The following is a 27,777-nucleotide window of genomic DNA, read 5'->3' as shown; positions in this document are numbered from 1 at the left end:
TTCCGTCTTTCGTTGTACTGAATACAATATTCTGTTTCACTGAAAATGCAAAAAATCAGAAGTAGTTAGACACATGAAACATCACCGTGAACAGCATTGCTGAAATATTCGCGATGAAGTTTTCGACACAGCTATAAAGTCATGAGAACACAATCTAGCCAATTTACAGGCAAATTTAAGGTTGGAATTGCTCCAATTTGCAAATTGATCGATTTGTGTCCTATACGCAAGAGCAAATGCATTAGACATTAAAACGAAACTCGTTTCATCAGCTTACCAGTCAACTACCATGGGAATCAAAATATATAGTCAAGGTAGCCCACCACTCTGTAGTGCTTATGCAATGATGAAGAGTAGGCTACAGTATAGAATCATTTCCTCACCTTTCAACAAATCAGGTGACGCGAATGAAGTTCGCAAATCTTTAAATCGTCTTTTTTTGTACAATTGATCCAGCCACGATCTTGACGCATGCTCCTTATAAATTTCTCAAGGTTTTCCGCCCATTCATATTTGGCGCCAGTGCAAAAACGTTTTGCTGGAACAATTGCGCATTGGCAGAGGTTTTAGCACACCCTGGTATGCAAAACTATCTCACATCTGACGCCACCAACTATTCATCAATCAACTATTAGTGAGAAAAAAGAGTTATAAATATTATAGTAGCCTTCAATAAAGTTGCTTTCTGTTAAATGGGTCTCATCGAATTTTCAGGTAGGCCACCCACCAGCAATAAGATTACTCACAAAAGCATCTTAATCAGTTTCGCTTTCAAGATATCAGATGGCGTAATTGATGCTTACAAATGTTCGAATCTCAATCTGTCCTAATTTTCCAAGCTTTTTTACGCTTATCCACAGGTGCAAAAACCTAAGCAGCTAGTCAGTACCTGAATATTGCGCATTGGCGGAAGTTTGATTAGACCTTAGTATGCAGTACTGTCTCACTACGCTCGCAAAACCTGTTAACAATCAACCAACAAACGAAAAACAGTGGAATAACTGCCAGCAAAGATGATAGCAGTACTCCACCACGGCCAACATTACTCAATGAAGTGTATGCAGTCAACCTTATCCGCGCACACGCTGATTTCGGCGGGAGTAAACCTTACAGCGTTAGGGGGCGTGGCAGTTTCCAATCATTGTATATATATCATTGGGTAATACCGAATCCAGTTAGGCATTTGGCTGAAGACATCTTGACGAAGGTACGAGAGAGCGATCCAGTAAGAGGTGACTGGAGAGTATATCGTGATGGCAGAGCGCAAATATGGTGCGATGCGAGCAATATGGCGGTGGCATGCTGTTTGACCGTAAATGGGAAGGTTGTCGAAGATGCAGCATGGATGAGGAAAGAGGACGACGGGACGCATATAAATGTCGCGGAGCTCGACGCTGTCGCAAAGGGATTGAGTTTGGTGCTGAGATGGGGTTTCACAAATGTGGAAGTTGTGACCGACTCGGTCAGTGTGTTCCATTGGGTCACGTCAATATTGGAAGATTCGCGCCGACCTAGAGTCAGCGGGCTAAGTGAAATGATTATTAAAAGAAGATTGGGAATTATCGCGCAGCTCTTTCAGGAATACTGCATGGAGGTTACAATCCGTTGGGTACCATCGTCGGAGAATCTCGCAGATGCACTAACGAGAGTCCCGCAACGCTGGCTAAAGAAGGTGTGTCTTGGAGTAAACCGGCGTAATGAGAACGTGATTGAACAGGTACGGACTCTTCATAACGTGCATCACCTAGGTGTGAATCGGACGCTTTTCGTGGCCAAAAGAAGCATTGGCGAAGCTGTTACTCGTGATGTTGTTCAACGAGTAATCAATGAGTGCAACATCTGTCGCAGAATTGATCCGAGTCCCGTGAGATGGGAACACGGACAACTTTCCGTTCCCGTTGTCTGGGAGCGCCTGGCACTTGACATTACGTACGTCAGCACTCGACCATACCTGAGTTTGATCGACTGCGGGCCTAGTCGATTTGCGATATGGCGGGCGGTGCGAAATGAAACGGCCGATAAAATCATCCAGATCCTTGAACAAGTCTTCTCGGAAAGAGGTGCGCCGAGTGAAATTCTGAGTGATAACGGACCTTGTTTTACTAGCCAGAAAATGCGCCAGTTTTTGAACAGTTGGGGGGTGGAACATGTGTTCAGCTGCGCCTACCGGCATTCTGGAAACGGTATTGTGGAGCGGAATCACAGAACTATCAAAAGAATGGCCGCGAGATCTGGATGTAGTGTTGAACGAATGGTGTATTGGTACAATCACACTCCGAATTCGGAGGATATTGTACCTGCGGATAAGGTGTTTCGCTAGGAATCTGGTTTGCCATCTTCAATGATCCGCGCAAGCAGAAAGAGATTGGACCGACAAAATAGTTCCAACCCATACCGAGTCGGTGATGTAGTGTTCGTGAAGCCACCAAATGCTCGATGTACTACTCCATGGAATAGAGGTGTCGTTACCAGGGTTGTCGCCGACGTGGTGGTTGAGGTTGACGGGATGAATCGACATCTTTCTGACGTTAGACTCGCTGTCGGGGATCTACCTAACCCACCAGGAAGTGTTACCAGAGTGTACTCAAAGAGTGTACCCTTTGAGTACACTCTGGTGTTACGACGTGCGAAATCGACTTGAATTGTAGCAGAGGAGATGATGCCATTGATACGGAAAACAGCAGTAACTCGGGTGAAGCTAATGGTCCAGTCGGTACGGAAGAGAATATCACCGATGGGAATAACTCGGCTAATCTGGATCAACCTGGTGATGACAATGTCGATCAAGATATTGAGGGAAATAACTCTGAACATTCGCGACCAAATCGGGATCGAGCGCCGCCACAATGGTTGGCTGATTTTTATGTAGGCTAGACGTTGTGTGTATCTGTACTAAGAATAAGTGATTTTTTTTTACATTTTGATTTGTTCGCGCGTAATGCTTATGCCTTGTGATGATTGCATATACCTTGCAAGTTTTAGCCTTCAAGTACGAATTCTGTATGCTACAAATTCCAGTTGTCATCGCTTTCGTCCATCGTTTGAGGCACACCTACACCGCAGTTTTTCGTTTCTTGTACGCCAGTATGTTTTAGTTGTGGGATCCACTTTGTGTGCTTCTAATAGCAGACGATTCGTGTTAATTTATTCAGAATTAGCCCATTGGCCAGACAGTCGTATATAGGCTCACTGCGGGGTTACACTCAAAAGCTTTAAATTTGGTTCAGTGATCAATAGATCACGGGGGTAGGAAGACCAAATGACTCCCCGTCCCTATCAATAGATCACAGGCATATAACACTTATCACGTTGACTTGGCTTCCCGTGCGATCTTTAGACCAAGGGGAAGTTTGACGTTTCATGTATACACTCTTTTAGAATTGTTCACCTGATTTTCACGTTTGAAGTTACATCGTTGCGTTATGTGTTGGTTTCCCTTGTGATCTTTAGATCAAGGGGAAGTGTGATTGTGATTAACGTAATTATTATGTGTGTGCTCCCGACGCTCCTGTCACGCGATCGACAGAACGTGCTCGATGGCGAGAAGACTGGTTGTGCGGTTTTTACGGAAACGTTTTAAATACATTGAACTATACTACACTGTCTTGGATGAGGCAGGACTATTTTGCCCGGACATATAGGTCATATATAGGTCACTCCCGAAATAGCCGCCGGAGCGTTACTTCAGTACTGATTTAATGTATCTCAGTCGAATTTCGCCCTATATTTAACCAAAATTCTCAAAAAAGAGGACATTTGACCGTCCTCCGAGGACACTTTCAAAAAGTCAAAAATAGGACAAATCCGATTGGATGCTTCAGTCACAGACAGTGGTTCCAAATCTTGGGGTCGTTTGCCTTTATCTGGGAATCGCGATGATGTTGGACGTAATCAGCTTCCTAGGCCGTGAGTAAGTTTGGGCAAGCTGAAATTTTTTAGTAATTAGCTTCAACTTATCAAGTTTTGAGCTTGGCCACGGCACATTTTAAAGTTGGAAATGACGTTGCCACCATAAAAAGTTGGAAATCACCGAATGTGCAACCTGCTGGTGCATTTTATAGTTGCCTAATATATGGAAGTATCAATATTATCGACAGATTCATTGATAAATTTTAACAGCCAAATGCATACAGTAAATGCCCAAGAAGATACACCGATTACCCTCTGGTGGGCCCAACACCAGGCTTTATTTGGGCGGAAGGGGACAGAAAAAATGTTGTTTCAGACCTGATTAAAACAAACAACCAGATAGCCGCACCGACTTAACAGTATAGTAGGGCTGACAAACACAATCCGGACAGGCCAGATACGGCCCGACAGACGATTTCATCCGGCACGTGGAGAAATTTGTTGCAGACCCTGGCAAGTAGCAATCACCAGATATCACATTACAAATGACCCAATTCATGGCCTATGTTCCACTCCATTCGTATACAGTCGTTGGGCAATGTTTTGCTAGTGTGACGTCATATTGACAGACAATGTGTTACACCTCATTTTGAATCCGCTAGTGGGCGCTAAAGGGTGTCCGGAATTTGCTTCACAAAAATATGGTAACCCTACCCTAGACACGATGTCCGGATGGCAACACAATCCGAACACACCCTAGGCATGATGTCCTAGTTGCAACACTTTCCGAACGCACCCAAGACATGATGTCGGAACACACACCAGACACGATGTCCGAGGGGCAAAACAATCCGAACTCACCCCAGGCACGATGTCCGAATGGCAACATATTCCGAACACACCCCAGGCATGATGTCCGAACACCCTCCAGACACGATGTCCAAGTGGCAGCACAGTCCTAACACCCCAGACATGATGTCTGAACACGCACTCGACATGATGTCCTAATGGCAACACATCACGAACACACCCTAGGCACGATGTCCGAGTTGCAAAACTGTCCAATCGCACCCAAGACATGATGTCCCGAACACCCCCACACACGATGTCCGAGGGGCAAAACAGTCCGAACTCATCCCAGACAGGATGTCCGAATTGCAACACAGTCCGAACACATCCCAGACATGATGTCCGCACACACCCCAGACTCGATGTCCGAGCACGCCCTACTAGTACTGCATTTCCGTGTACAAAATTAATGAAGTGTACTCTTGAAACTGCAATTTCATCACTTTACAGTCTCAAAACCAAAATCAAACAGCTATGAACGAATTCTCCTTGAAGCAAACTTTCATTTAAGATAGGCTTACCATATTTTGAAAATCTAAAAATAGGACACTTTTTCAGAAATTTGCAACTAAACCGGACTAGAATTCTTAAAAACCGGTTAATTTTTCCCACTTTGTGATCGGTTGACTAAAAAAAAAGGTCTTCTTCTCCGCTCAGAGCTCAAAATACCGTTTTTCTCTCCACACTACCAGGTGGATGACTAAAAAAAAAAAAAAAGGTCATCTTTGCTCAGACCTAAAATCACCGTTTTTCACTCCGAAATACACGCCGGAGCTTCACTTCTGTGCTAATTTGCGGCATATCACTCGCAATTTGCTCTAAATCTGACCTAAATTTTCAAAAAAGAGGACAAAAGGGCGTCCTCCGAGGACACTTTCAAAAAAGCCAAAAAAGAGGACAAATCCTCTTAAAAGAGGACGTATGGTAAGCCTAATTTAAGATCGTTTTTTCTAAAATATTTTAATATATGTTTTTGAGCAATCCGCAGTCTAAATCGTGTAATACCTGACTGATTTTAGATTTCCTCCCCAATTTAACCTTTGACCCTACCCTACAGGGTATTAAATTTCACTTGGAAATATAGACGATCAGACAAGCTTCAGATAAATCCAAGTGCCGTATCTCAACTGTCGTCCAACATCTAGCTACACCTTCTTGAATATTTCATTGATAAAACCTAAGACGTCCAGAAAATTGTCAATTTTCAAAGTGACGTAACTTTTGATATATATATTCATGATATATTCATATTACAAAATACAAATATATTAAAACCCGAAGCTTTTCGAGCCAACACTCTTCAGGGGTAATCGTCGGTATAAAGAGAATTTCAAAAATTTGTATATAACTACATTGCATACTACATTGCATCAACCACGCTTATGCCAGCAGAAGGAACGTTTGCTTCAGCTAAAAATTGGCCACTAGCTGCGCTCGCGGTTTGTCTGCACTTGATGCTGTTTTGTTTCTATGACGTCACAATTGGCTATACGCAATGCAGTTATATTATAGAGACTGTAGGTAGTCTCTATAGTTAAGTTATATGCAAGTTTTTGAATTTCTCTCCGACGATTACCCCTGAAGTGTGTTGGCTCGAAAAGCTTCGGGTTTTAACATATTTGTAATATGAATATATTATTAAAATGTATATTAAAGTTCTGTACACCAAAAAGTCTCTTCAAATATGAATGTATTATTCTAATTTTGTGTTTACCAAAGTCACTCAACTATGTCATAGTCGAGTGACTTTGGTGTTTACAGTCTCCGATCCAAGCCTCGAACTACTGCCATCTCCGGCTAAGCAAATTTGCGTGGTCAGTGGTCACCATGTTGCAGATGCATTGTGGGTAGTAGGCTGGACGACTTAGTACAGGCGCTTATGGAAAAACGTCCAGTTTTAAAATATATTTGATTCGTATTGGGTTTGTAGTATTTTATATGAATGGAGCTTTGAATGAATAATCATCGTAACATTCAGGATTTGTTTAAGCCCAATATCTCGTGTTTATATCGGTGCTATCTGTGTATTTCGACATGTCGAAGACATCTCGTTTTGGTGGTAGTGTTTGTTGCGCCTATGGGTGCAGTAAAAGGCAGAAAAATATATCCACGGAGTCATATATGAGAAGTAATAGCGATGGTAGTAGCGATGAAGAGTCTTTGGTAAAGCGTCGGCATTCAAGAACATTTCACCGGTGAGTGAATGGCAGAATATGCAGGGCAGCAAGACTACTACTATCTTCGAAGAATCAGTTTCTATTTTTAATATCTCCTGACCATCACAGTCAATCAATGTCCAGATAAGCCACAGCATTAATGAATAGGCCATGTTAAAATGTCATTATGCCAGAACATTTTGTCACAAGTATATGGATGTTGGTATGATCAGAGCAGACTATATCAGCAGTCCCAGCACCATGTCAGTTCATCAGTATACCTGTAATAGCATGACCAGCCAGGTCACTGTTTGTATTCTGTATGGGCAGTTCAGCCAATAACTAGCTTAGTACTCAATCCTTGCTTAAAATTGTCGTGAAGGTTGGAAGTAGGACTAGAAGGAAAGGCATAATTGAGGGCCACACGGTTTTGTCCAGCATAGTTGAGCATTTTGGTATCCTTTTCGCTTCCCTCAATGTTGAGGCCACTTTCTTCATATGCTGCAGAATTTTCATTATTGTAATTCTGTACTAACCGTTTTTCGTATCTTTACAGAAGATTATTAATTATGGATATGGATATTGATAAATTATCATTTGTGTACGAAGAAGAAAAATATGAAGAAAAAACTGAAGAAAAAAATGGAGAAAAAAAATGAAGAAAATAGACCGAAACCGGAAGATACAACGGCTAAAAGGTATCCCAATGAATATGTCATTATTACTTGCATTTACATTTAATACTATTTTTCAGAGCTCGAAACATATGGGACTTATCCCCCACTGTAGAGAAAAAACGTTGTCGTGACATCAAGGTATGTCGATCAATGTGTCTTCAAGTGAACAATTTCTCATATGTTAGTTCATTTATCTTGAACAGTGCCCCAAAACGACGTCGTCGTCGTAGGCCCCGCAGTGGGGTGGCCTTTAATGTGACTGTGCCTGTGCTGCGTAAGAAGAGAAGAAATTCCATTAAATTGGAACTAAGATCAGAACCGGTTCGTTTATTATACCTCGTTCGCAGATATTAAGCCCTAACTTATCCCACATTTTACTTCCAGATCACCGTTAATTACGCCGAAGGCGACGTAAAGTCGATCACGATTAATTAATTTATTTCTGTTTTTATTTTTTCATGTTGTTATTTTAATGGAAAAATCCGTTTTTTGGAACTCCTGCACATTCCGCCGTCCTTTACTCGTACATGTGAATCACTATTTATGTAGTGTTTTACATGTATTTTTTATCTAAACTCAAGTGTTTCTCCATGAACATCGAAATTACGTATACATTTTAGGGCTTATAATACATGAATTCCATATAGAATCAAATGCAACAAGCAACCAATCTTCGCGGTACTACTTTTAAACATCTAAAGCAGATTCAAACAAGAAAAAAAATATTTTTTATCATTTTTTTTATATTTTTTTTTACGTGACTTTCTGTCTATGATTTTATGCGCTGTTTGATCGTGTTCGATTCACGATTCCGTGAGCGAGTCGTATGTGTGAGTTAGGGATGGGGCCTTCACATCAAACCACGTCCGAATTAGGCGATTGCAATAGAGTTAAACACAGCTTTCGGAGATCGCATGAGTCCATTTCCACAGCTGCTCCTCGTGTGTACTCGTAGCTTGTTTGTGTATGCTGAGGTGTACGTATACCTCCGGCCCATTCGCCCGAGTTCAGTCTTCGTGATTGGTATGGCTTTGTTCCGCGTAGTCAGATGATACAATTTGTCGTCATTCAAGTTCTGTTCATAATGAGGGGGTTTCCCGACTGCATGGCCAATGGCCATGTATGGCCGTCAACCCCTCATCCAAGACTACCGCTCTGATACAGCCCCGCATGGCCTCTTTTAGGGTTGTAGTCGGAATATCCTGGCCCAACTCGTCCTTTAGGAGTTGTTGCACGTATTCCGGAGGCCTATACGAAGATTGGCAAGTTCAACTGCTCGGTTGCATAGCCTTAACCGTTCCAATTATGTCTTTACTATCTTATCAGTTCCATCATACAGTTCATACGTTTTTATCGGGCCGCGACCATGTCTATAGAGGCCGTGGCGCGGTTTTGATGTCGGTGGAGAGAGGGCGAGCGTATCAGTATTCAGTGGGGCTTCCGCACTCGATTTTTCTGACTCTGAAGGGGTTGCGTGCCCGCATCCAACTTCACGCCGGCGGTAAAAACGCCCGCCGGGGACCCTTTTTCTGGAGAGGCTTGCATATAGCCTCCAGACTCTTCTTTATCCACGAAATTTGTCACATCAGTGTGGATGTCGACAGCTGCTTTCAATGTAATCTTCTCGGTATGCGGCACAACTGCTGCGGCCATGGGGCCGTCGTAAACGATTCCCACTCTTCTATCGTGGCGAATGCAGTGGCCGTTGTTTTCAGGAATCTCTTGAACATAATGTTCCTGAGAGGTGCTAGCGGGGCTTCCGCGCTCAGCACGCAAGGATTTCGGGGTCACAGCGCTCACCCGACTTAATTTTGTATCTGTGGTTCCTCCACACTTGGCGCAAAATCCTTCCGAGAGACAGGGACATCTTTGGTCCCGAGGGGCGTCAGCTGGGCTTCCAGTCTCGACGCTGTGTAACGTTGCAGCTTCCACCGACCCATCACCAGTAGCAGCGTTGCAAGTACTGCTTCCAGCTATGATTTTTGCCGTGTCCGAATACACGGACAATGATAGTTCATAATTCACTGTAGTGGGATCTTTCAATTCTGTCGCTACTGAGGGTAGCCGTTGAACTTGCTCAATCCATTTCAGTCCGATAATGTTTAACGGGACTCCTTCACCAGTTGCAAACGGAACCGGTAGGTTGTCCAGCTTGATGATGACGACAAAGTCGACACTGGATGATCCTCCTATGCCGCGTAATTTCATATCGAGTGGCTGTCTTTCAGTCCAGCTTTCTGGGTAGGTAGCTTTAACGGCATCTTGGGTTATCAGGTTAGGAACACTTCCTGTATCCGCAAGAAATTGTGTACCTGTTTTTGTGTCTTGGGTGTTCGAAATCTGACTCGCCTCTTGACTGTTAGACGGCGTCAGCTGCGAATGGTCAACCCCGACGCCCGAATCGTGAGTCTGCGAAAGGCCGCGTCCCCTCTGGTCGGACGCTGGCATTCCCGGAGCCGTTCGCACGTTCTGAGAGTTTCGCGAATGCGGGTTGTTGTTTCTTCTAGCGTCGGGCTGTCTTCCCGTCCTTCCTGAGACCCGCGATCCCGTCTGCCCCCCGGGTGCAGCGCTCCTCCGATAGGGGTTTTCACCGGCCATCACGTCATTAGGAAAACGATTTGTTTCAGCTGTTCGGGCAGGATTTCGCCGCGGCGGCGGATTACGATTTGGTGCTGGGTATCGCTGACGTCCGGTTGCTAGCGAAGATTGGGGAGGCCTGCCAGCCGGCAGGCAGGCAGCCCCGGTGGTTGCACATTATAGATATGCACTGGTGGTAGGGGTGACATAGTGTCAGCATTTTTTCCTTTACCCTCTTCTTGATCACCCTTTTAGACTGCTTCTACTTTTACTATGCACATTTTAGCTACTCAGAAGTAGACAGAAGATTTGGAATTGGGTTGTTTTAGTTTTATAAATGGAACTGTCATAGCAGGAACTTGCTGAAATAGCCACAGTAAGATAGGGGCCAAATACATTTTTGAAAGTTGCTGTTTTCGCAGTGTCTTGTGACATTTTGGGAAGTTGCGAATATTCATTTTGCAATTTCCAAAGCAACCACTAGTGATTTACTGCTACAAAGGGAACCGCCAATGAAATTTACTTTTTTTTTTTAATCATTTATTCTATACTGGAAATAGATACTTCTACTTAACTACCAATGCTCAATGCTCATGCTGATCACTTTGACCACATCTGGTGTCGGGCCATACGCGGTATCAGGGAATTTAAGTAAAATAGAGATGATCTATTTAGAATTCTGATGTGTTCTGAAGCGGCCAGGAAATTTTACTTCGTACCAGGGCTTTCGTGGATTTGACGTGTCCCTTGACTGCCGGATGGGGTTATTTTCATTGCGTTCATTGAGTCTCTCCTTGAATACGTTCGGCTGGTCAGTGGCGTTTCGGGCGAGCTGTTTTTTTTTTGTTCCATGATATCTTCTTGGCTGCGATGTGTTGCTTTGGCCTACTGGATTCCAGGTCCAGTCCTGACGCTGCCTCCAACGTAGGGTGTGTTTTCCATCAAAGTTGTTCAAGGACAGGATACGTTAGACTTGAGGTGCTCAGTGCTCACGCTCACACTGCACGAAATCGGAATTTAGGCAAATCGTCCACGCAGAAGGTGCTGGTATACGAGGTCTCAGATGTGATACTGTTTGCCTCTGTCGTGAGCTTTTCGAATTGGCTTTATGTGTCGATAGGTGGGACGAGGTGACGTTAGGGGTCGAGTCCCGATTGGCAATTGCAGATAGGTGGGTGCTGATCGACAATTATTCGTCTCCAGACTCTCCCCCGTCCTCTGGAACTGCCGGGAAATGACGTTTAACGCCGGAAGAAACGGTTGGGACCTCCAGTTTTTTATAGTGTAGCCCCAAAACGATTGATTTGCGGGTAGTCTACACTTAGTTCAATTTGCTTCACAGTGTTGAACGTCGTCCCAGTTCGTTACGCTTTCTTCACTCCCTTTACGCGCCTTGTTGGTGATTGGTGGCGCGGATTGAAGTATTGGCTGCAGCTTGATCGAAGTAAGCAATGACCTTTCCAGGCCCAGAGGCTCATAATAATCAATATATGATTAAAATATAGCTTAATACAACCAAATACTCCAATTATTAGCCATCTGTGGTCCACACTAATTGAATAAATACAGCCACAATCATGCAACATTCAAATAAAATTGGCCTCGAACCTCAGTTCAAGAATTTCGTATGCAAGAAAAAATGGTGGCCCCATTTAAAAACAATCCGACAGCGATACAAGCATGCATAGTCAATTACATATAGGCCTAAACAGTCTTTAGGCACTTGGTGTGGTCGCTTGTGTTGTTAAGCAACATATTCAGACAAAAAGTACATCACACAATGGCTAAATAAATTTACACATTGGTTTCAGTTCCGGTATGGGGATGGAATGCCTATGTAACACTAAATTCAAACATCGTGCAATTACCCAACATAGAAAATATGCCACAATTACGACACCCAAAAAATACTCAGACAAGCAAATACATGGCGAGTTCATTTCCACCCACCATCCGGATCTACCCACTCTTTTCCAGTCTCTTATCTTGATAGTAATTAAGATTTTTTATTATTATGACCAGGGCAAGCTATTCCCTGTTAGGCATAATACTTATCTACTTTTATATTTGATTTTCGATTTCGGGGACCATCCACTCTTATATAGGGGCGGGAGGATATAGCCCAATTTTCTGCTTTTACGCATATAGGTTCGACTCCAGTGTCAAGAATGCCACCGTCTTAGCTCAATGAAAACAGCTATCGTGCCAAATATGGCGCAGTACTTGTGATATTATTCTTGACCAAGTATTTATTCAGCATTACTTTCTTCGAATTGTCTTTATGCGTAAGGTTACAGATTTATAATTATATTATTTAACACAAGCAAGATAGGGTGGTTACATATCTGTCGCTTTCGCAACGGCATATTCCTTATTATAGCAGCTTCGTATGGGTAGCTAGGTGATTCATAGATCACCCCTGATTGTTTCAGTTACTATAGCCTTCTTCATAATCTAGACATTATGGTGCTATTTTCTTAGCTTTTAGGGGGGAATATCGACCTTACCGGAATCCTAAAGAGACCGTGTCGATCTATTTAATATGTACATGACTACATAATTGACTTATATCATCAGTATTTCATTGTTGTTAGTACACTGATATATCACAAAACAAGCGAATTCCAAGCATTCCGTGTACAGTACATATATTACACCATTGCTATGCATTAAGTTGTACAATTGTAGTACTTAGGGCATATGCATTATAATTCTCAATTAATTAAATATCAGCAGTTATATTTAGGGTTAGCTAGTTTCAGGTTCGCAATTAAAACTAGCATCATTTTTACAATTACAATACATGATACAAGTAGGGATGTATATTATTTTTTTCACATTTTTGGTTAAATTTTTATCTTTTGCAACTCTTTAAAATGTTAATGTTCTACATACAAGCATCATTTTTTTGTTCATTTCTATATCATTTTCACTCTCTGACGGATACCATAAAATATGTTCAACGAAGTTACCTTCCCCCTTCTTTTAATTAGCGGAGGATGCCATGAAGCCATGCATCCCTAGTGTCGTGAGTAGTTATATAGATCGGTCAACCGGTGGCAGGGGTTCTTATGGGCGGGGTGGTGAGCGGCTGGAAAACCGGGGGTGGTGAGCGGCTCTTATTTCTTATGGCGGGGGTGGTGAGCGGCTATTGCGTCTTATGGCGGGGGTGGTGAGCGGCTCTTATTTCTTATGGCGGGGGTCGTGAGCGGCTGGAAAACCGGGGGTGGTGAGCGGCTCTTTTGTCTTATGGCGGGGGTGGTGAGCGGCTATTGTGTCTTGTGGTCGCACGGTAACCCTTTTCAGTATAGGGATCGGTCGCAAGCGGCTCTTATTTCTTATGGCGGGGGTGGTGAGCGGCTATTGCGTCTTATGGCGGGGGTGGTGAGCGGCTCTTATTTCTTATGGCGGGGGTCGTGAGCGGCTGGAAAACCGGGGGTGGTGAGCGGCTCTTTTGTCTTATGGCGGGGGTGGTGAGCGGCTATTGTGTCTTGTGGTCGCACGGTAACCCTTTTCAGTATAGGGATCGGTCGCAAGCGGCTCTTATTTCTTATGGCGGGGGTCGTGAGCGGCTATTTCGTACTTTCAGGCATCTCTCTCGCGTGGTGTTGAATAGTCACCAACAATAACCACACAAACGGAAACGCGGCTTGTAAGAGGATTTACGCAGTGCGTGCGACCTATATTTCGAATGACCTGCGCGCTGAATTGTTACCCGTGCAGCTGTGTGCTACTATCGATTATTACACTATTCCATTCAGTGCGAAATAGTTTGATCGTAAATTATGATATATGATGTCGTAGTTTAGTCGTGTCAAATGACCGATCGTGTTCTCTTTCCTCGCTATTGATTGCTAGCTGAATAATACTTTCGGCTTATTCGCTGCTTCGTGCCTACAAAATAGTCTGCTGTTCACAGTCGCGACTTCACCGCGATAGCGCAATTTTCACACCTCGATCAGTAGAACAACACTGCACTAACCCAGTTATCGAAACACATAGGTCATACATTTTACGTGAAATGAAATATTGTATTGTGGTATAGAAATATGCAAACTATTCTTTCAATTCAACAAGTCTAGTTAACGAATCGATTTTCAAGCTGCCGACACAGTTTTTAACACGAGTGAGTTGGTATTTCTTCCCGGGTACGAGCGAGGCTTTGTTCCATTGGTCCAAAACCACCTCTCCGGTATCGTCTTTTAATGTAAAACTGTATAATTTCAACTCCTTTCCGGCACCAGAATTGACCATCTTCTCCTCTCGAGAAACACAAGTAGCGGCGATCGATACGTATTCATCTTTATTTCCGTATACCGATTCACAGGTCAATAATGGGTATTCTTCAGTCGTATGTCTCGATTTTCCATGTAGAGTTACTGACGAAGCCCGTCCCAGTAATACAGCAGGTTTTCCAGTAAACTTGTCAATTTGGACCCAACCGGATTTGACCATGAGTTTTTTTCGTTTGGAGAATGCTTTCTCAATGACCCCGAACAATTCACGATTGAAACACGTGAAAGATATCTCTTCCTTATTACCGTCGATGAATATACCTTTCAGATATTGACTAACGCCACCTCTTTTGGGTGATGAGACGAATTTGACACCGACGTGAAAATTTGAAACTGCTCCGACTTGCATACTGCTGACGCTGTTCGATGCCATATCGTTTGGTAAAGTGAGAGTCATCAACAAATCCGTCGATATTTATAGAATTAGGTGGGTGGTATTGAGTGAGTTAACAGTCTTTGTATAATCCTGATGACCCGCGTGAATAGACTTGGATTGAAATAAACTTTACAGGAGTTCTGTAAGAAATGATACCGTTCACAAGCGACAAACGACACGAATGAATTTTCTTCTTACCCAGTCACTTATCAATGTACTGTAGTGAGTATTCAAGATGTCTGTTGCTAAATCTCTGTACACCGCTAGGGTACGTATGTCACTTTTCATCGCCGCAATGCTTATGACACTAAAAACCCCATTCCAGTCGATGCCGTATGATCGAATCGAGTTAACTAATGTGGTAAAATCGCACTTTCGAACACGGCTCACGTTTTCTCCATGTACATAGAAATCTAGTACTCCGTGAATGAATTTTTCCGTTTCGCTCAATGTGGGGGTTGTCAAGTTATGATAGTACAGAAGATAATTCTCAATAATCGCGCTAGTTGCCATAACGAGTATATGTAACTATCAACTGAAAAAGTAAACCATGAGAATGACACCACAATGTGTTAAAATGGTGAAATACACCGCTCAGATTTCGAAAAAACAGATGTTGGCGGGTGCGTTTGACATGTGTGGCGCAATAAAAATCGGCCGTTGCGCTAAACAGGAAATTCACTAAAGCGCAGTGCGCTGTGCGATTTTGAAAAATCAGATATCTGTAGCGACGTTTTGATCTGTGACACACTAAATACGTCCGGTTCTGAAAGTCGGAAACGCGATCGGTTCTGAGGATTACGCAGTGTGCGTGCGACCTATATTTCGAATGACCTGCACGCCGAATTATTTTCCATCCAACCGCGTGCTACTATCAAATTAAATCTATAAATAGCCAACACCCACGAGTCGATTGTTATACTTCGCTGTCGCAGACATAAACGTTGGTTGGAGCAGTTAGATTAATTATTATACAATGGCCGAGGTTCAGATAGATAATCTTGACAAATTTGGTTATGAACCAAATGCATTCGAATCGCAATTTGAAGAGAACGCGGATATCTTTGAAGTGATTAATCCTGGTGATCTGATGACACCGGATTTAAGAGTTGAATCCGCAGAACGCGACCTTACGGCAACGATCGAAATGCAGTCAAACTATACAGATATAGCGCGCCAGGCGTGGTTGAAGTCGGGTCAACTAGCTAGAGAAAGCGCGATTAACGATCTCACGAACTTGGTGACGATACCGTGTGTACCGACCGACGAGACAGCCGTTAGCAACGAATTACCGAATCCCGAGAAACCGTCGACTTCTGGGATGACGATACCGCGCCCCGCGGGGTTGCTATCGGCGACTGATACTCCTAAATCTGTATCAACCGGCAAGCCGACTCGAAAAAGAACCACATCGACAACGGCGGGCATACCACCGGCTAAACAGCTTCGCAATGGGAAATCGAAAAATTTGAATCGTACCGAACCCAGACAGAAGGTTGGTAAGAAACCTGTGAAATCTAAAAGTGCGAGTGACGATGATTTTCGCGACGACGTGAAGGGAAAAAAGAAGCAGGAAGAAAAGTTATGTCAATACACAGTTGACAAGATGGTCACCTACCTCCAGACTATTGACGTTGTTAAACCGCATTTAGGTTCAATACTATGTTATGTTGATTCGTTGACGGAGAAAAAAAATTTGACTGTCACAAAGCTCATGGCTGACATCAAACGATTGCTTACTGTCAAGGGTCAGCGTTGGAGTCTTGATGAGATTCAGCCTGAATTAAATACCGCAACCGATGAGTACTTGCATCGACTTCTAGAAATTAGAACGAAATTGAAGTATAATTTGTGATTGGGCTGAATGATTTTCATTGTTGTGAGTGTCTATTCTCAATTTCTGTTTTCCGTTTCAGATTTTACATTAGAGCCATAAATAAACAATAGCTTCTGAAAGCACAACCACTAGCGGCGCTGGTGCTCTTGTAATCTCGAATCAGCGGTTTAGGTCTTTCTCTCCGGGTGTCGAGCGGTGAACAACGTGGCTTACTGGTTGGGTATATTCGATCGCAGATTGCCGGATAAGGAGTTAATTAGTAAGTTATTCGGCACGATTACTTTGATTTATGAATATAATATGTTATTCGTTTATCCTACAGACAAAACAAGCGTCAGAATTGAAGTAAAGAATTGCATAGGTGAGTTATTACTGTTTAGAACTAGTGAACATGATGTAATTCTCTATGTTGTTGACAGACAGAGCAAACTCAAGTTGAACGCACGAGTCTACTGGTAAGTTATCCGCTATAACACAACGTTAGTGGACATAGATTGATGTGTTGCTTGTTTTATTAAGCATAAAGAATCGAAGACACCGGCAAAGAAACTAGATTGTAAGTAAGACTAGTTTAATGTTCCCCAAGTGCTGAATTTGACCGCGTGTTATTAATTTTACAGATGAGTCGACGCAGACGGAATCGTGTTCGCGAAGAACCGAATGCACCACCAGAGATTGGGGACGAACGTCAAGAAGTTGTAAATCAGAACTGGCAAGCGATAAAATCGTATGTAGTGAAAAAGACTGGTCATGTGTATAATATTCGAGTCATCGGTCGGGAGCTAGCGGATGTTTTCCGTGATATACAAGCTATATTTTTCTCTGAGTCACATACCTTTAAAGTGAACTACGCACATGCCTTTATTTTATATCACACTGAGACTCTGCGATTTCGTTATTTTCATGCGTCGGCGAACGTCGATAGTGTATTAGAAACACCAGCGCTAATTTCAACACTATCTGAGTTTGATGAATTTGTTGAATCTATTCGCCTGGAAACCGCACTTGATTTGTTACAAAACTCTCGAGCAGATACAAAGTCACTACCAGTGTGTCTGACTAATGTCCAGTTTTATGTATACCCTACGAGTCGTTTACTGATTGGTTGAGCTGATATCGAAATACCACCAGGACTTGCACAATCATTTATTTATACGTCGAAAAACTAAGACGCCGATGTGTCTTTTCATGATCTCAATCATTCTCATAATGATCCAAGAAAATGATCCCGTCATTGAATTTTATTGAGATGTACTTGTATGTATTGCGTGTGGTGTTATTTGGATATATTTGTACATTTTGTTTGTTTAATATGATTTTTTTTATTGTTTGTTAATGTATCGTTTGTTTTCCAGGTGGATAACATTATTTCATATCTCAAGTCGGTTATGTCATTAGATTTGAATAGTTTACATATAGAGATTACATTGACACAGGATTAAGGGTTTAATAGGTAAGTTATTCGATGCGAATACTTTGATTTATGAATATAATTTGTTATTTATTTATCCACCAGACAAAACGAGCGTGGGATTAAAGAATTGAAACGGTGAGTTATTACTGTGTAGAACTATTAAGCATGATGTAATGATTTTGTTGTTGAACAGACAAAGCGAACTCAATGATTAAGTGGGATACACAAGTCTACTGGTGAGTTATCTGTTATATTACTATGTTAGTGACATAGTTTGACGTGTTACTTGTTTAGTATAAAGATCCAAGGAAGATACCGAAAAAGAAACCGCATTGTAAGTAACACTAGTTTAATATTCCCAAGTGTTGAATGTAACCACGCGGTATCAATTTTTACAGATGACTCGACACCTTTGGAATCATAAAGAACACGCACCGCCAGAGATCGACAACCAAAAACAACAAATGACATCTCAGAACTGGCAAGCGGTGAAATCGTATGTAGTGAACAGTAACCGTGTGTATAATATTCACGACTTGAACCGTAAGCGGTCGGATGTTTTCCCAGATACCCAATCGATCTGTCTGATCAACCCGCAGTTATATGAATATCCTACCGAGGGTGTGTTGATTGGTTGTGTTGGTATTAAACTACCGACATGGCTTGCGCAGTCGAAATCGATCATGCCATTTACACGTCGGAAAAATAAGAATCGGTACAATGACAATCTCTGCGCTTTTCGCTGTATTGGTCACTCGATAGGTAAAGACACCAAAGCAATGGCCCAACAATTCACTTCAGCATATGGTGTAAATGTAGAATCCGGTGTGACTCTTGACATGTTGGATGATATCGAGGATTTGTTTAATGTCGCTATATTTGTATACACCAAGACCGAGGGTAAAGCTAGCGCTCTCCGACGTAGTACGTTTGAAGGGAAACCTGTGTACTTACATTTAGAACATGCACACTTCTGTCTCATTACTGACATGAGGCGGTATATAGAGACCTATAAATGTGATGTTTGTCTACGATTATTTAACGAACAGTATGAATTGACCAGACACAAATGTACAACGGGTGTCGTTGAAGTGTTTCCAGGTGGCGTGTATACACCTCCTCTGAACATCTTTGAAAAGCTTGATTTAGAAGGGGTGTTTGTTCCTCACCAGCTTCGTTATTTCAAATACCGTATCGCGTTCGACATAGAGAGCATGTTTGAAAAGTGTGATATTCCAGATTCCTCCAAAACTTCATGGGAGTGTAAACATATTCCCATTTCGGTTAGCATCTCTTCTAATGTGGAAGGGTTCTTGGAACCGTATGTAATTGTCTCGAACGGTGACCCAAATGACTTGTGTGCGGAAATGGTTGATCATTTTCATGATATTCAAAGTGAGTCATTTAGGTTGCTACAGACGGAATATCAACACTACTTGGACATGCTCGAAACTAAAATTACCGAAATGAGAGCGCTCGATCCTTCCGAAAGAAAAATACCTCTTGAACGTTTACAAGAGGAGTTTATGCGATATTTAAAACAAATCCCTGTTTTGTCGTTCAATGGTGGTCGGTATGACTTGAACTGTCTCAAAGAGTACTTGATGGGTTTACTCGTTGATGAAAATCTGAATGTATTGAAACGAGGTAACAACTTCCTCTCGTTGACAACTAACAGACTTAAATTTTTGGATATTGTGAATTACTTGGCACCCGGGTTCTCGTACGATGCTTATTTGAAGGCCTTCAAATGTAGCGCCGCTAAGGGTCATTTTCCGTATGAGTTTCTGACTAGTTTAGAAAAGCTGGATTATACGAGTCTTCCTAGCCACAGCGACTTTTACAGCTCGCTAAAGGGTCGTAATATCTCCACAGCTGAATATGAAAACTGTTTGAAGGTTTGGAATGATAACAAAATGACAACTTTACGTGATTATCTCAAATGGTACAACGCAATCGATACTCACTACTTCATTGAGGGGTTAGAAAAACAATTTCAATCTTTCAAAAGTCAGTTCAGTGTGGATATATTCAAAGAAGCTGTCTCCCTACCCGGGGTTGTATCGAGGCATCTTTTCAATAGCATCCCACGTGATTTTACCTTGTTCAATGATAAACACCAGGATCTGGTTTCGCTATTCAGAGACAATTTAGTGGGTGGACCGTCAGTCATTTTCCATCGATATCAAAAACAGGGTGAAACTCGAATCAAAGAATTTTTTTACAAGGAAAACGCTCAGATTACCCAACATGTAACAGGGCTGGACAGCAATTCGTTATACCTTTTTGCTTTGAGTGAACCTAGTCCAACTGGTTTCCCGGTACATTGGCAACCACTCGATGCTGAGTGTACTAAATTCAAACCGGTGAAGACCGCACCGAAATGGGGGGGGACAGCAGCTCAATGGTTAAACTGGTATTCTCACATTCACAATGTACATGTCCACCATGCTTTTAATGGACCTGAAATACGCGTAGGAGCTCGTAATTATCCTGCCGATGGGTTCTATCGTAATTCAGCTGGTCAGGGGGTAATCTTGTCTTTTCTTGGGTGTCATTTTCATGCACATCAGTGCAGATTTGGCTGTGATGACTTGGAACGTCGAGAACGAACTAAACGTGTTCATGATTATTACAAAAGCCTCAATTATCAAGTCGTATGTAAATGGGAATGTGACTGGCGCACGGAGAAACAGGAAAATCCTGATATTGTGCGATATCTTAATGGCATCCAACCGCAATTGAATAGAACCAAGTCTGTCACCGCGCATAAATTGATGGAGATGGTAATGACCGGTACATTCTTTGGGTGTTTATCAGTCGATATTTTTACGCCAAAACATTTGCAAAGGAAGTTTGTTGAACTATGTCCGATATTCAAAAATACGATGGTGTCTCGCGAGCATTTGTCAGGACACATGAAACAGTTTGCCATTGATCGTAAATTACTCACCAAACCCACGCGCATGTTAGTTGCTTCATACTGGGGCAAGAAAATCTTGTTGACCTCTGACTTGATCAAGTGGTATGTAGAGCACGGATTGATTATATCAAAAATCCATGAGGCGGTCGAATTCACAAAAAAGACCTGTTTTGACAACTTTGCGAAAAATGTCTCAGACTGTCGACGCGCTGGGGACCGTGACCCTAACCTAGAGATTATTGCCCTGACACAAAAATTAGCCGGAAACAGCAGCTATGGTCGGGTCTTGATGAATCCACGTAAATTCAAACGAACCACCTACTGTGATAAAAGTGAATTGGATGTCAATGTTGAGGATCGCTTTTTTGTGAAATATGATGAATTGAACGCTGATCTATTTGAAGTAACGAAGCGACCTAAAACGATCAAGTGGGGTAACTGTATTCAAGTGGGGTTCTGGGTTTATAACAATGCTAAGCTCAAGATGCTCTCGTTTTTTTATGACTGCTTGTGTAAATATTTCCGCGACGAGTGCTTCATGCTATTAATGATGGACACAGACTCCCTCTATCTTTCGCATTCAGCCTCATTCGACGATATCCTTATCCCCGAGAAAAGAGATGAATTTTATGTGGAATACGAGAACTGGTTTCCACGCTATTTTTGTGACGAGCATCGAGCTGAGTTTTTGGCTGATCCGGTTTCTTTTGACCGTTCGCGACAGTGTTGCAAAGACACGTATGCCTATTACCTTCGTCAACCGGGTTTGATGAAAGTGGAGTACGAGGGTGGTACATCTTTCTGCGGTCTCCAATCCAAAAATTACTTTTGTGATGGACCAAAGAAAAAATTAGCTTCCAAAGGCCTCCAGAAATCCAACCCAGTCGATTTCGAAACTTTCCTGGGTGTCTTGACATCTAGGCAATCTGTCGGGGGAGTGAACAAGGGGTTTCGGTGCAGAGATAGGGGTGTCTATACATACAAACAACAGCGTAAAACATTTTCCTATTTCTATGCCAAACGCCGAGTGCTCGAGGATGGTGTATCAACCCTGCCATTGAATGTGTAATTGTATATTTTGTGTGCTATTGTATTTTATCTGTGTGTCTGCTATTATTATGATTTATTTGTATTTTTTATGTGTTGATGTGTCATTTGTTTTCCAGATGGATAACGCTATTTCATATATTGAGTCAGTAATGTCAGAATTGGATTTAAATAGTTTGCACAAAGAGACGCTTGAACTGGAGCAGGAATTAACACAGCTCTCGATTCACGGTACCGACGACAACTCACAAGACCGCACGATACCCGATCGATCCAAGGCGCGCCGTCAGGAACTAGACGAGAAATGGACCCGTGACCGAAGTGTCTGCATAGAAGCGCTACTTCAACTACAATTTCCTGATCGAAAGATGCCGAGTGATAACCACATCCTATTCAACAGAGCAAAGCTTACAAATCATGTGGTCCTGGGAAGAAATTGTTCGTGGATACCGCTTTTCGGTCACGAAGAGAGACAAGCCTACTTGAGAACCCGCAAGCGACATCGAAAATTCCAATTTTTCCTTGATCAACATCGAGTTGCAAACAGTTTGAAACGAACTCGTTCTGACTCTGAAAGTAGCGATGCTACAACCGATGATTTTTGCAAACATGATTCCCTTGGTCATTGTGAACATAATCCTGTGGTGAACACTGATAGTTTTAGGTGAAACTTTGTTTACAATCTGTGGGTGTTTTCGAAATGTCAACTTGTAACTAAAACGTTTTAGTAATAATATTTCCTGAAATCTGTGTCTTGTTTTACAGATGGCTAGTGATTACATAATATCTGTTCTGGAACAACCAGACCTGACTCGGTTACACGAAAAGACACTTGTACAACGCCGCGATCATGTACACTTCGTGGAGCTGTATTTGAATCGAGAGATATCGCATGAATTATACGAACAACGCGTGTCGAGACAACATAAAGATTTGAAAGAGTGTTCCAAGGGTGAATACTATAGTTGTTATAGAAACACTGTTAGATTTTAAAGCGCTATGAATCCTCTCTTATTATGAATCCTCTTATGTGATTTATTATTTTGCAGCTTGGGATCAGCTGCTTGATGACCTGAATAAAGCGTTCGTAACACTACAACTTCCACTGACGATGAGGGACAGATGAAGATTTCATAACCCGTGGAAAATTGTTAAATCGGACTCTACTGGGATTATATATTCCACTAGAACAAGATGACTACAACAGTGGATATTCCCAACCTTGTTGATATATAAACAAATGCACTTTATCGAGTTTTCAATAAACAACAAATGATGGAATTGATCCACCCATTCGCGTGTATTGTGAGTGGTCCTTCAAGAAGTGGGAAGACTACTTTTGTTGCAAAGCTGATTAGGCATGCGACATCAATGATTAAACCTAGTGTATCCAGGGTCGTATATTGTTACAATAATTATCAGGAGGTTTTCAAGACGATGCATAATGTAGAATTCCACGCGGGTCTAGATATTTTAGAAGAGTTGAAGGTTTGCTCTGAAGACACCTTGATTATAGTGGATGATTTCATGACTGAGACAGCGAAAATTGCAGACTACTTTACAAGATTTTCTCATCATTCGGCAAAGTCAATTTGCTATATCACACAGAACCTGTACCACAAGGGTAAAGGAGCACGTGACTTGAGTCTCTCGAGTTCGTATATGGTGATTTTCAAGAATCCGCGCGACCAACAGCAGATCAGTTTTCTTGGTCGACAAATGTACCCAAACTCTAGATTTTTAACAGAGGCTTATCGTGACGCTGCTAGACGACCTCATGGTTATTTATTTCTTGATGTCACGCAAGAAGCGCCTGAAAATCGACGAGTTATGACCAATATATTTCCTGGTGAAACCATGGTGGTTTATAGCCCGCTGGTATAAATAGCCAAGCACAGAGACGACTTTAAACTCAAAATGACGAAGGTGCCAGCTCGGACACGGCGGCATATACCCACACTAGAGTTCCTACATAAAAGTAAACCCGAGATACGCAAGCAAATTATATCGGGAGCCAGCAAAGAATTGATCGAGTGTATATGCGATTGTACAAAGAACATTTTAAACGGTAACATCCCTCTTTCAAAGTATAAAAGAAAGCGACTATCAGCTCATAAATGTAGTTTACGTCGACTTGTCAGGAAAGACATCCCCATTCGACATAAAAAACGTATTGTTAACCAGCATGGGGGTATGTTTATGACTCTATTATCAAGCATCCTACCCGTCGTCACTGGTTTACTCGGTAATCTTTTCAAAAAATGACTTCTTTTAAAAAAATCCTCATAAATCCGAGCCCGATCAACGGAGCTGACGTTCAGAAATTGAATTTGGATATCGACAAATGTATGAGCGACATATTACAGATGAACATACCCCAAGAACGAAAATTAGCCTTATATAACGACGCACTAAATCGTTATCAAACAAAACACGACACACTGAATCAACCGATGAAAATCGATATATCAGAACAAAGGAATCTATTTTCGGCTAGTGAGTTGGACGCACTGCGACGCCTGATCAAGGGTGAACCATCAAGGATTCCTATACCATCACCGAGTAGCCAACGAAGCAAAGTAAAGACTCAGCATGCCAAGACGAAAAGCGGTCGTACACCCAAGACCCCGAGACGATACGGATGGGAGCCATACTAAGTATTTCACGCCAGGGCTACCCGGTAGTTATCGCGGTGCATACGTATTCTCTAGAGGGCGGAATAGAGCCAAAGTCAAGGAGTTTCTTTCGAGCAAGGACGCGTACACAAAACATTTTCCCTACCGAAAGAAATTTAAGAGACCTAGAGTGATTACATCCGGTCTCGGTGTTCAGTATCAAACCGATCTCATGCATATGCAAAATCTTTCAAAAGAAAACGACAATTTTAAATATGTGTTGGTGACGATCGATTGTTTCAGTCGATTTTTATATCTGTATCCACTCAAAAACAAAACCTCGCAAGGTATTATTCGCGGATTCAAGGAAATATTTAAGGATCGTATACCTCATGTTATTCAAAGTGATCAGGGTTCTGAGTTTACCAATCGTGCGTTTCAGACTTTCTTGAAAGATAACAATGTGCGACATTTTCATACAAATAGTGAACTGAAAGCATCGATATGCGAGCGTGTTATTCGTACTGTGAAGCAAGTGTTATACCGTTATTTCACGCATAATAAGACTTTGAATTATGTCAGTGTCCTGTCCGAGATATGCCAGGGGTATAACACTACTTTTCACGTTGCTATAGGGTGTCCTCCAGCGGATGTTGATTATTCAAATCAAGAACAAATTTTCCATAGGTTATACGGCGACATGACCCCTAAAAAACCCAAACTAACTATCGGCACACCCGTCAGGATTTCGAAATCACGTGGTAATTTTGTAAAAAGTGCCTTGGCGAGTTGGACCGAAGAAATCTTTTTCGTATCTCAATGTCGTAAAGGTGACCCTCCTACTTATCAATTGAAAGACTACCATGGTGAAGTTATAGACGGTCGCTTTCAGCGTGAAGAGTTACAACCAATAACGAAAAATAATAATATTTACAATATCGAAAAAATCCTGTCTACTCGCAGGAAAGGAAAGAAAACGCAATATCTTGTAAAATGGTTGGGTTATCCGTCTACATTTAATTCTTGGGTCTCGGATTTGTATAAATAGACACCGAAAATGTTGTTCAACCAAACTATGGATTCTGATAACGTCTCATCTCGCATGGGTCAAGTCTCGAACAGTCTGAAAAACCAGATTGTGTTTATTGTACAGATTTGTATGTTAGTGTGTGTAATCGTGTTTTCATTATATCAAATTTCTGTCGGGGTGGATCGTGAGATATATTTAACGCTACTGTCTTCTTCACTTGGGTATTTATTACCGAATCCATCACCTCACCGTATATGTTGAAAGAAACAATAAAATGTTGTTGACTCTACCTTCGAATGCGAGTTTGGATAAATTTCCGAATACTAGCACAGATTTTCAAACGGAACTTTACAAAGAATTAGAAATGAGTCGCCATGAGCTGGGATTATGTGAGCTAACCTTCCCCAATGATTTTCAACCGCGAATTGAAGTGACAGCGAAAAGTATCGGTTTTGGATTTGTCGATGCGAATGGATACACCGATCGGTATTATATTCCCGAAGGCTCGTATTACAGCATCGGTGAAATGTTAGAATCGTACGAGAAATATTACATGGGGGACATTTTCATTTTACAAGGATTCGGAGACTTTAGAATCACATTCAGAAGATTAGTCACGAGTAAAAAAAGACCCAAGCGGGGTGTACCCATAAATACCGACACCGCAGACTCTAGCGCCAGACACGTACCCCGTACCACACATGATTCACCCGAGCCTTACGGACTGATACCACTTGGTTCTGTGTTGGACACAATAACATTTAGACGTGTTGTATCCCGTCGCCGCGGAGTGGTAGAATTTATATTTACACCCGCGATAAAGTTGGAACGGATTGATAAGGTTTATGTGTATTGCGATCTGATACAACCAAGACCACACGGTAACAAGCTGCAACAACTTTTACGGGTGGTTACTGTAACCGCTAAACCGAATGAAAACCAAATCAATATATTCCCAAAACCATACTTCTTTGCTTTAGCGAGAAACAATTTTAGAACAATACGAATTTATCTACGTGATGCCGCTGGCAACCCCATTAAATTTCGAAAAGCACCAGTGACAGTGACCCTACGCTTCCGTCGTAGAGCTGTTGATTCAATATGAGTTACATCACGTTGTCTGGCACCCAGGGCGAATTCTCAGTGGTGTTACCGAACGAAATTATTTGTAATGAACTCGCATTGATGGATATGAGTTTTGTCAGTGAATCTCTTGATCGAATTATAATCAATCACGATCAAGCACTCTGGGAGCTACATAATGAGAAAGATCGAATAGTAGATGCGTACCTAACACCACTTGGGAATTATGCAAACAACCTCGAGTTGACGCGAAGAATATTAGCTGAAAGTTTCAAACACTGTTTCACCGAAAGAATCAACGATGAACTTTTCCGAATTCGTTACTCGAAACGTATCACACTCCACCCCACGGATATATTCACGAATTATTTCAGTGTAGTTGATCAAGTGTCGACACCAGTATGTAATGTCACGTCGATCAAACCTAAACCAACTCAACCCCACCTCAGATATCTTTTTGTGTATATCAATGTACTACGACATCATCCGGTGGGTGATTACATGAGTCAATTGCTTCGTGTGATCCAAGTAAATAACGAGATGTGTATGAGACAAGAAGTTGTATATGAAAAACCGTTTTATTTCCCAGTGTCGATTAACCACATCCGCGATATAAAAATCACCATCCGAGACCAATACGGTCAGTTAGTACATGATATAGAGACCACATTGACACTCCACGCACGATGAAAATAGTGACGTTAACCACCTCTATGCTTGGTGTTGATTTTGAACACAGACTACTCACCATCAACAACATCCCGACGAGATATTGTGAATTAGCCCTCATGGAGATCGATTTCACTTTAACCGAACCGGCGATTGGTCAATATTTGTTTGTGTATTGTGATATTATTCACCCTCACTTACTTGGAGATACGTTAGCGCGTTTATTACGAGTTATACCACTGACAACTAGTGATGTCACGCATAATTGGGTAGCGACAAATCCGTATTATTTCCCTGTTTCAAAAGATGTTGTAGATTCTGTATGTCTTTACCTCAGGGATGAGTTTGGGGAACCTATAAATATAATAAGTCGTTCATTG

General features: G+C 42.0%; 3 protein-coding genes and 2 long non-coding RNA genes across 5 annotated transcripts in view; 4 read left to right on the top strand and 1 right to left on the bottom strand.

Annotated features, from left to right (window-relative positions):
- Positions 1–11,634, bottom strand: part of LOC145459513 (thioredoxin-like protein 1) — a 67,254-nt gene extending 55,620 nt beyond the window's left edge. The window contains exon 1 of the mRNA XM_080338171.1: positions 11,616–11,634. The gene's annotated coding sequence lies outside the window, so the exon portion shown is untranslated. The remainder of the gene's footprint in view (positions 1–11,615) is intronic.
- LOC145459518 (uncharacterized) overlaps positions 1–27,777 on the top strand; it is a 96,186-nt gene that overhangs the window by 42,029 nt on the left and 26,380 nt on the right. The gene's annotated exons all lie outside the window — the stretch shown is intronic.
- Positions 7,051–7,982, top strand: LOC145459444 (uncharacterized). The gene is made up of 2 exons (XR_013921420.1): positions 7,051–7,852; positions 7,916–7,982. It is a non-coding gene; the product is annotated as an uncharacterized LOC145459444 (long non-coding RNA).
- LOC145459516 (uncharacterized) lies at positions 17,042–23,293 on the top strand. The gene is made up of 5 exons (XM_080338172.1): positions 17,042–17,071; positions 17,136–17,172; positions 17,237–17,343; positions 22,120–22,952; positions 23,050–23,293. Exon 4 carries the CDS (start codon positions 22,120–22,122, stop codon positions 22,666–22,668), a length of 549 nt encoding a protein of 182 aa, XP_080194298.1. The 5' UTR covers positions 17,042–17,071; positions 17,136–17,172; positions 17,237–17,343; the 3' UTR covers positions 22,669–22,952; positions 23,050–23,293.
- LOC145459503 (uncharacterized) lies at positions 17,924–22,123 on the top strand. Its single transcript, XM_080338162.1, has 5 exons — positions 17,924–18,069; positions 18,133–18,165; positions 18,224–18,266; positions 18,325–18,364; positions 18,429–22,123. Exons 3-5 carry the CDS (start codon positions 18,238–18,240, stop codon positions 22,020–22,022), a joined length of 3,663 nt encoding a protein of 1,220 aa, XP_080194288.1. The 5' UTR covers positions 17,924–18,069; positions 18,133–18,165; positions 18,224–18,237; the 3' UTR covers positions 22,023–22,123.

Source organism: Botryllus schlosseri, chromosome 16 (assembly GCF_051294905.1).
Source record: "Botryllus schlosseri isolate E-star chromosome 16, Bs_hap1, whole genome shotgun sequence".
In the NCBI taxonomy this organism is placed as follows: Eukaryota; Metazoa; Chordata; class Ascidiacea; order Stolidobranchia; family Styelidae; genus Botryllus; species Botryllus schlosseri.
Note: the sequence above shows the minus strand (reverse complement) of the source record. Positions and strands in the feature narration are given on the sequence as shown.

Coding starts and splice junctions, on each gene's coding strand:
- LOC145459503 (XM_080338162.1), top strand. CDS start 18,238: ATGATTAAGTGGGATACACAAGTCTACTG. Junction 18,267..18,324: donor TGGGATACACAAGTCTACTG/GTGAGTTATCTG, acceptor TTACTTGTTTAG/TATAAAGATCCAAGGAAGAT. Junction 18,365..18,428: donor ACCGAAAAAGAAACCGCATT/GTAAGTAACACT, acceptor CAATTTTTACAG/ATGACTCGACACCTTTGGAA.
- LOC145459516 (XM_080338172.1), top strand. CDS start 22,120: ATGGATAACGCTATTTCATATATTGAGTCAGTAATGTCAGAATTGGAT.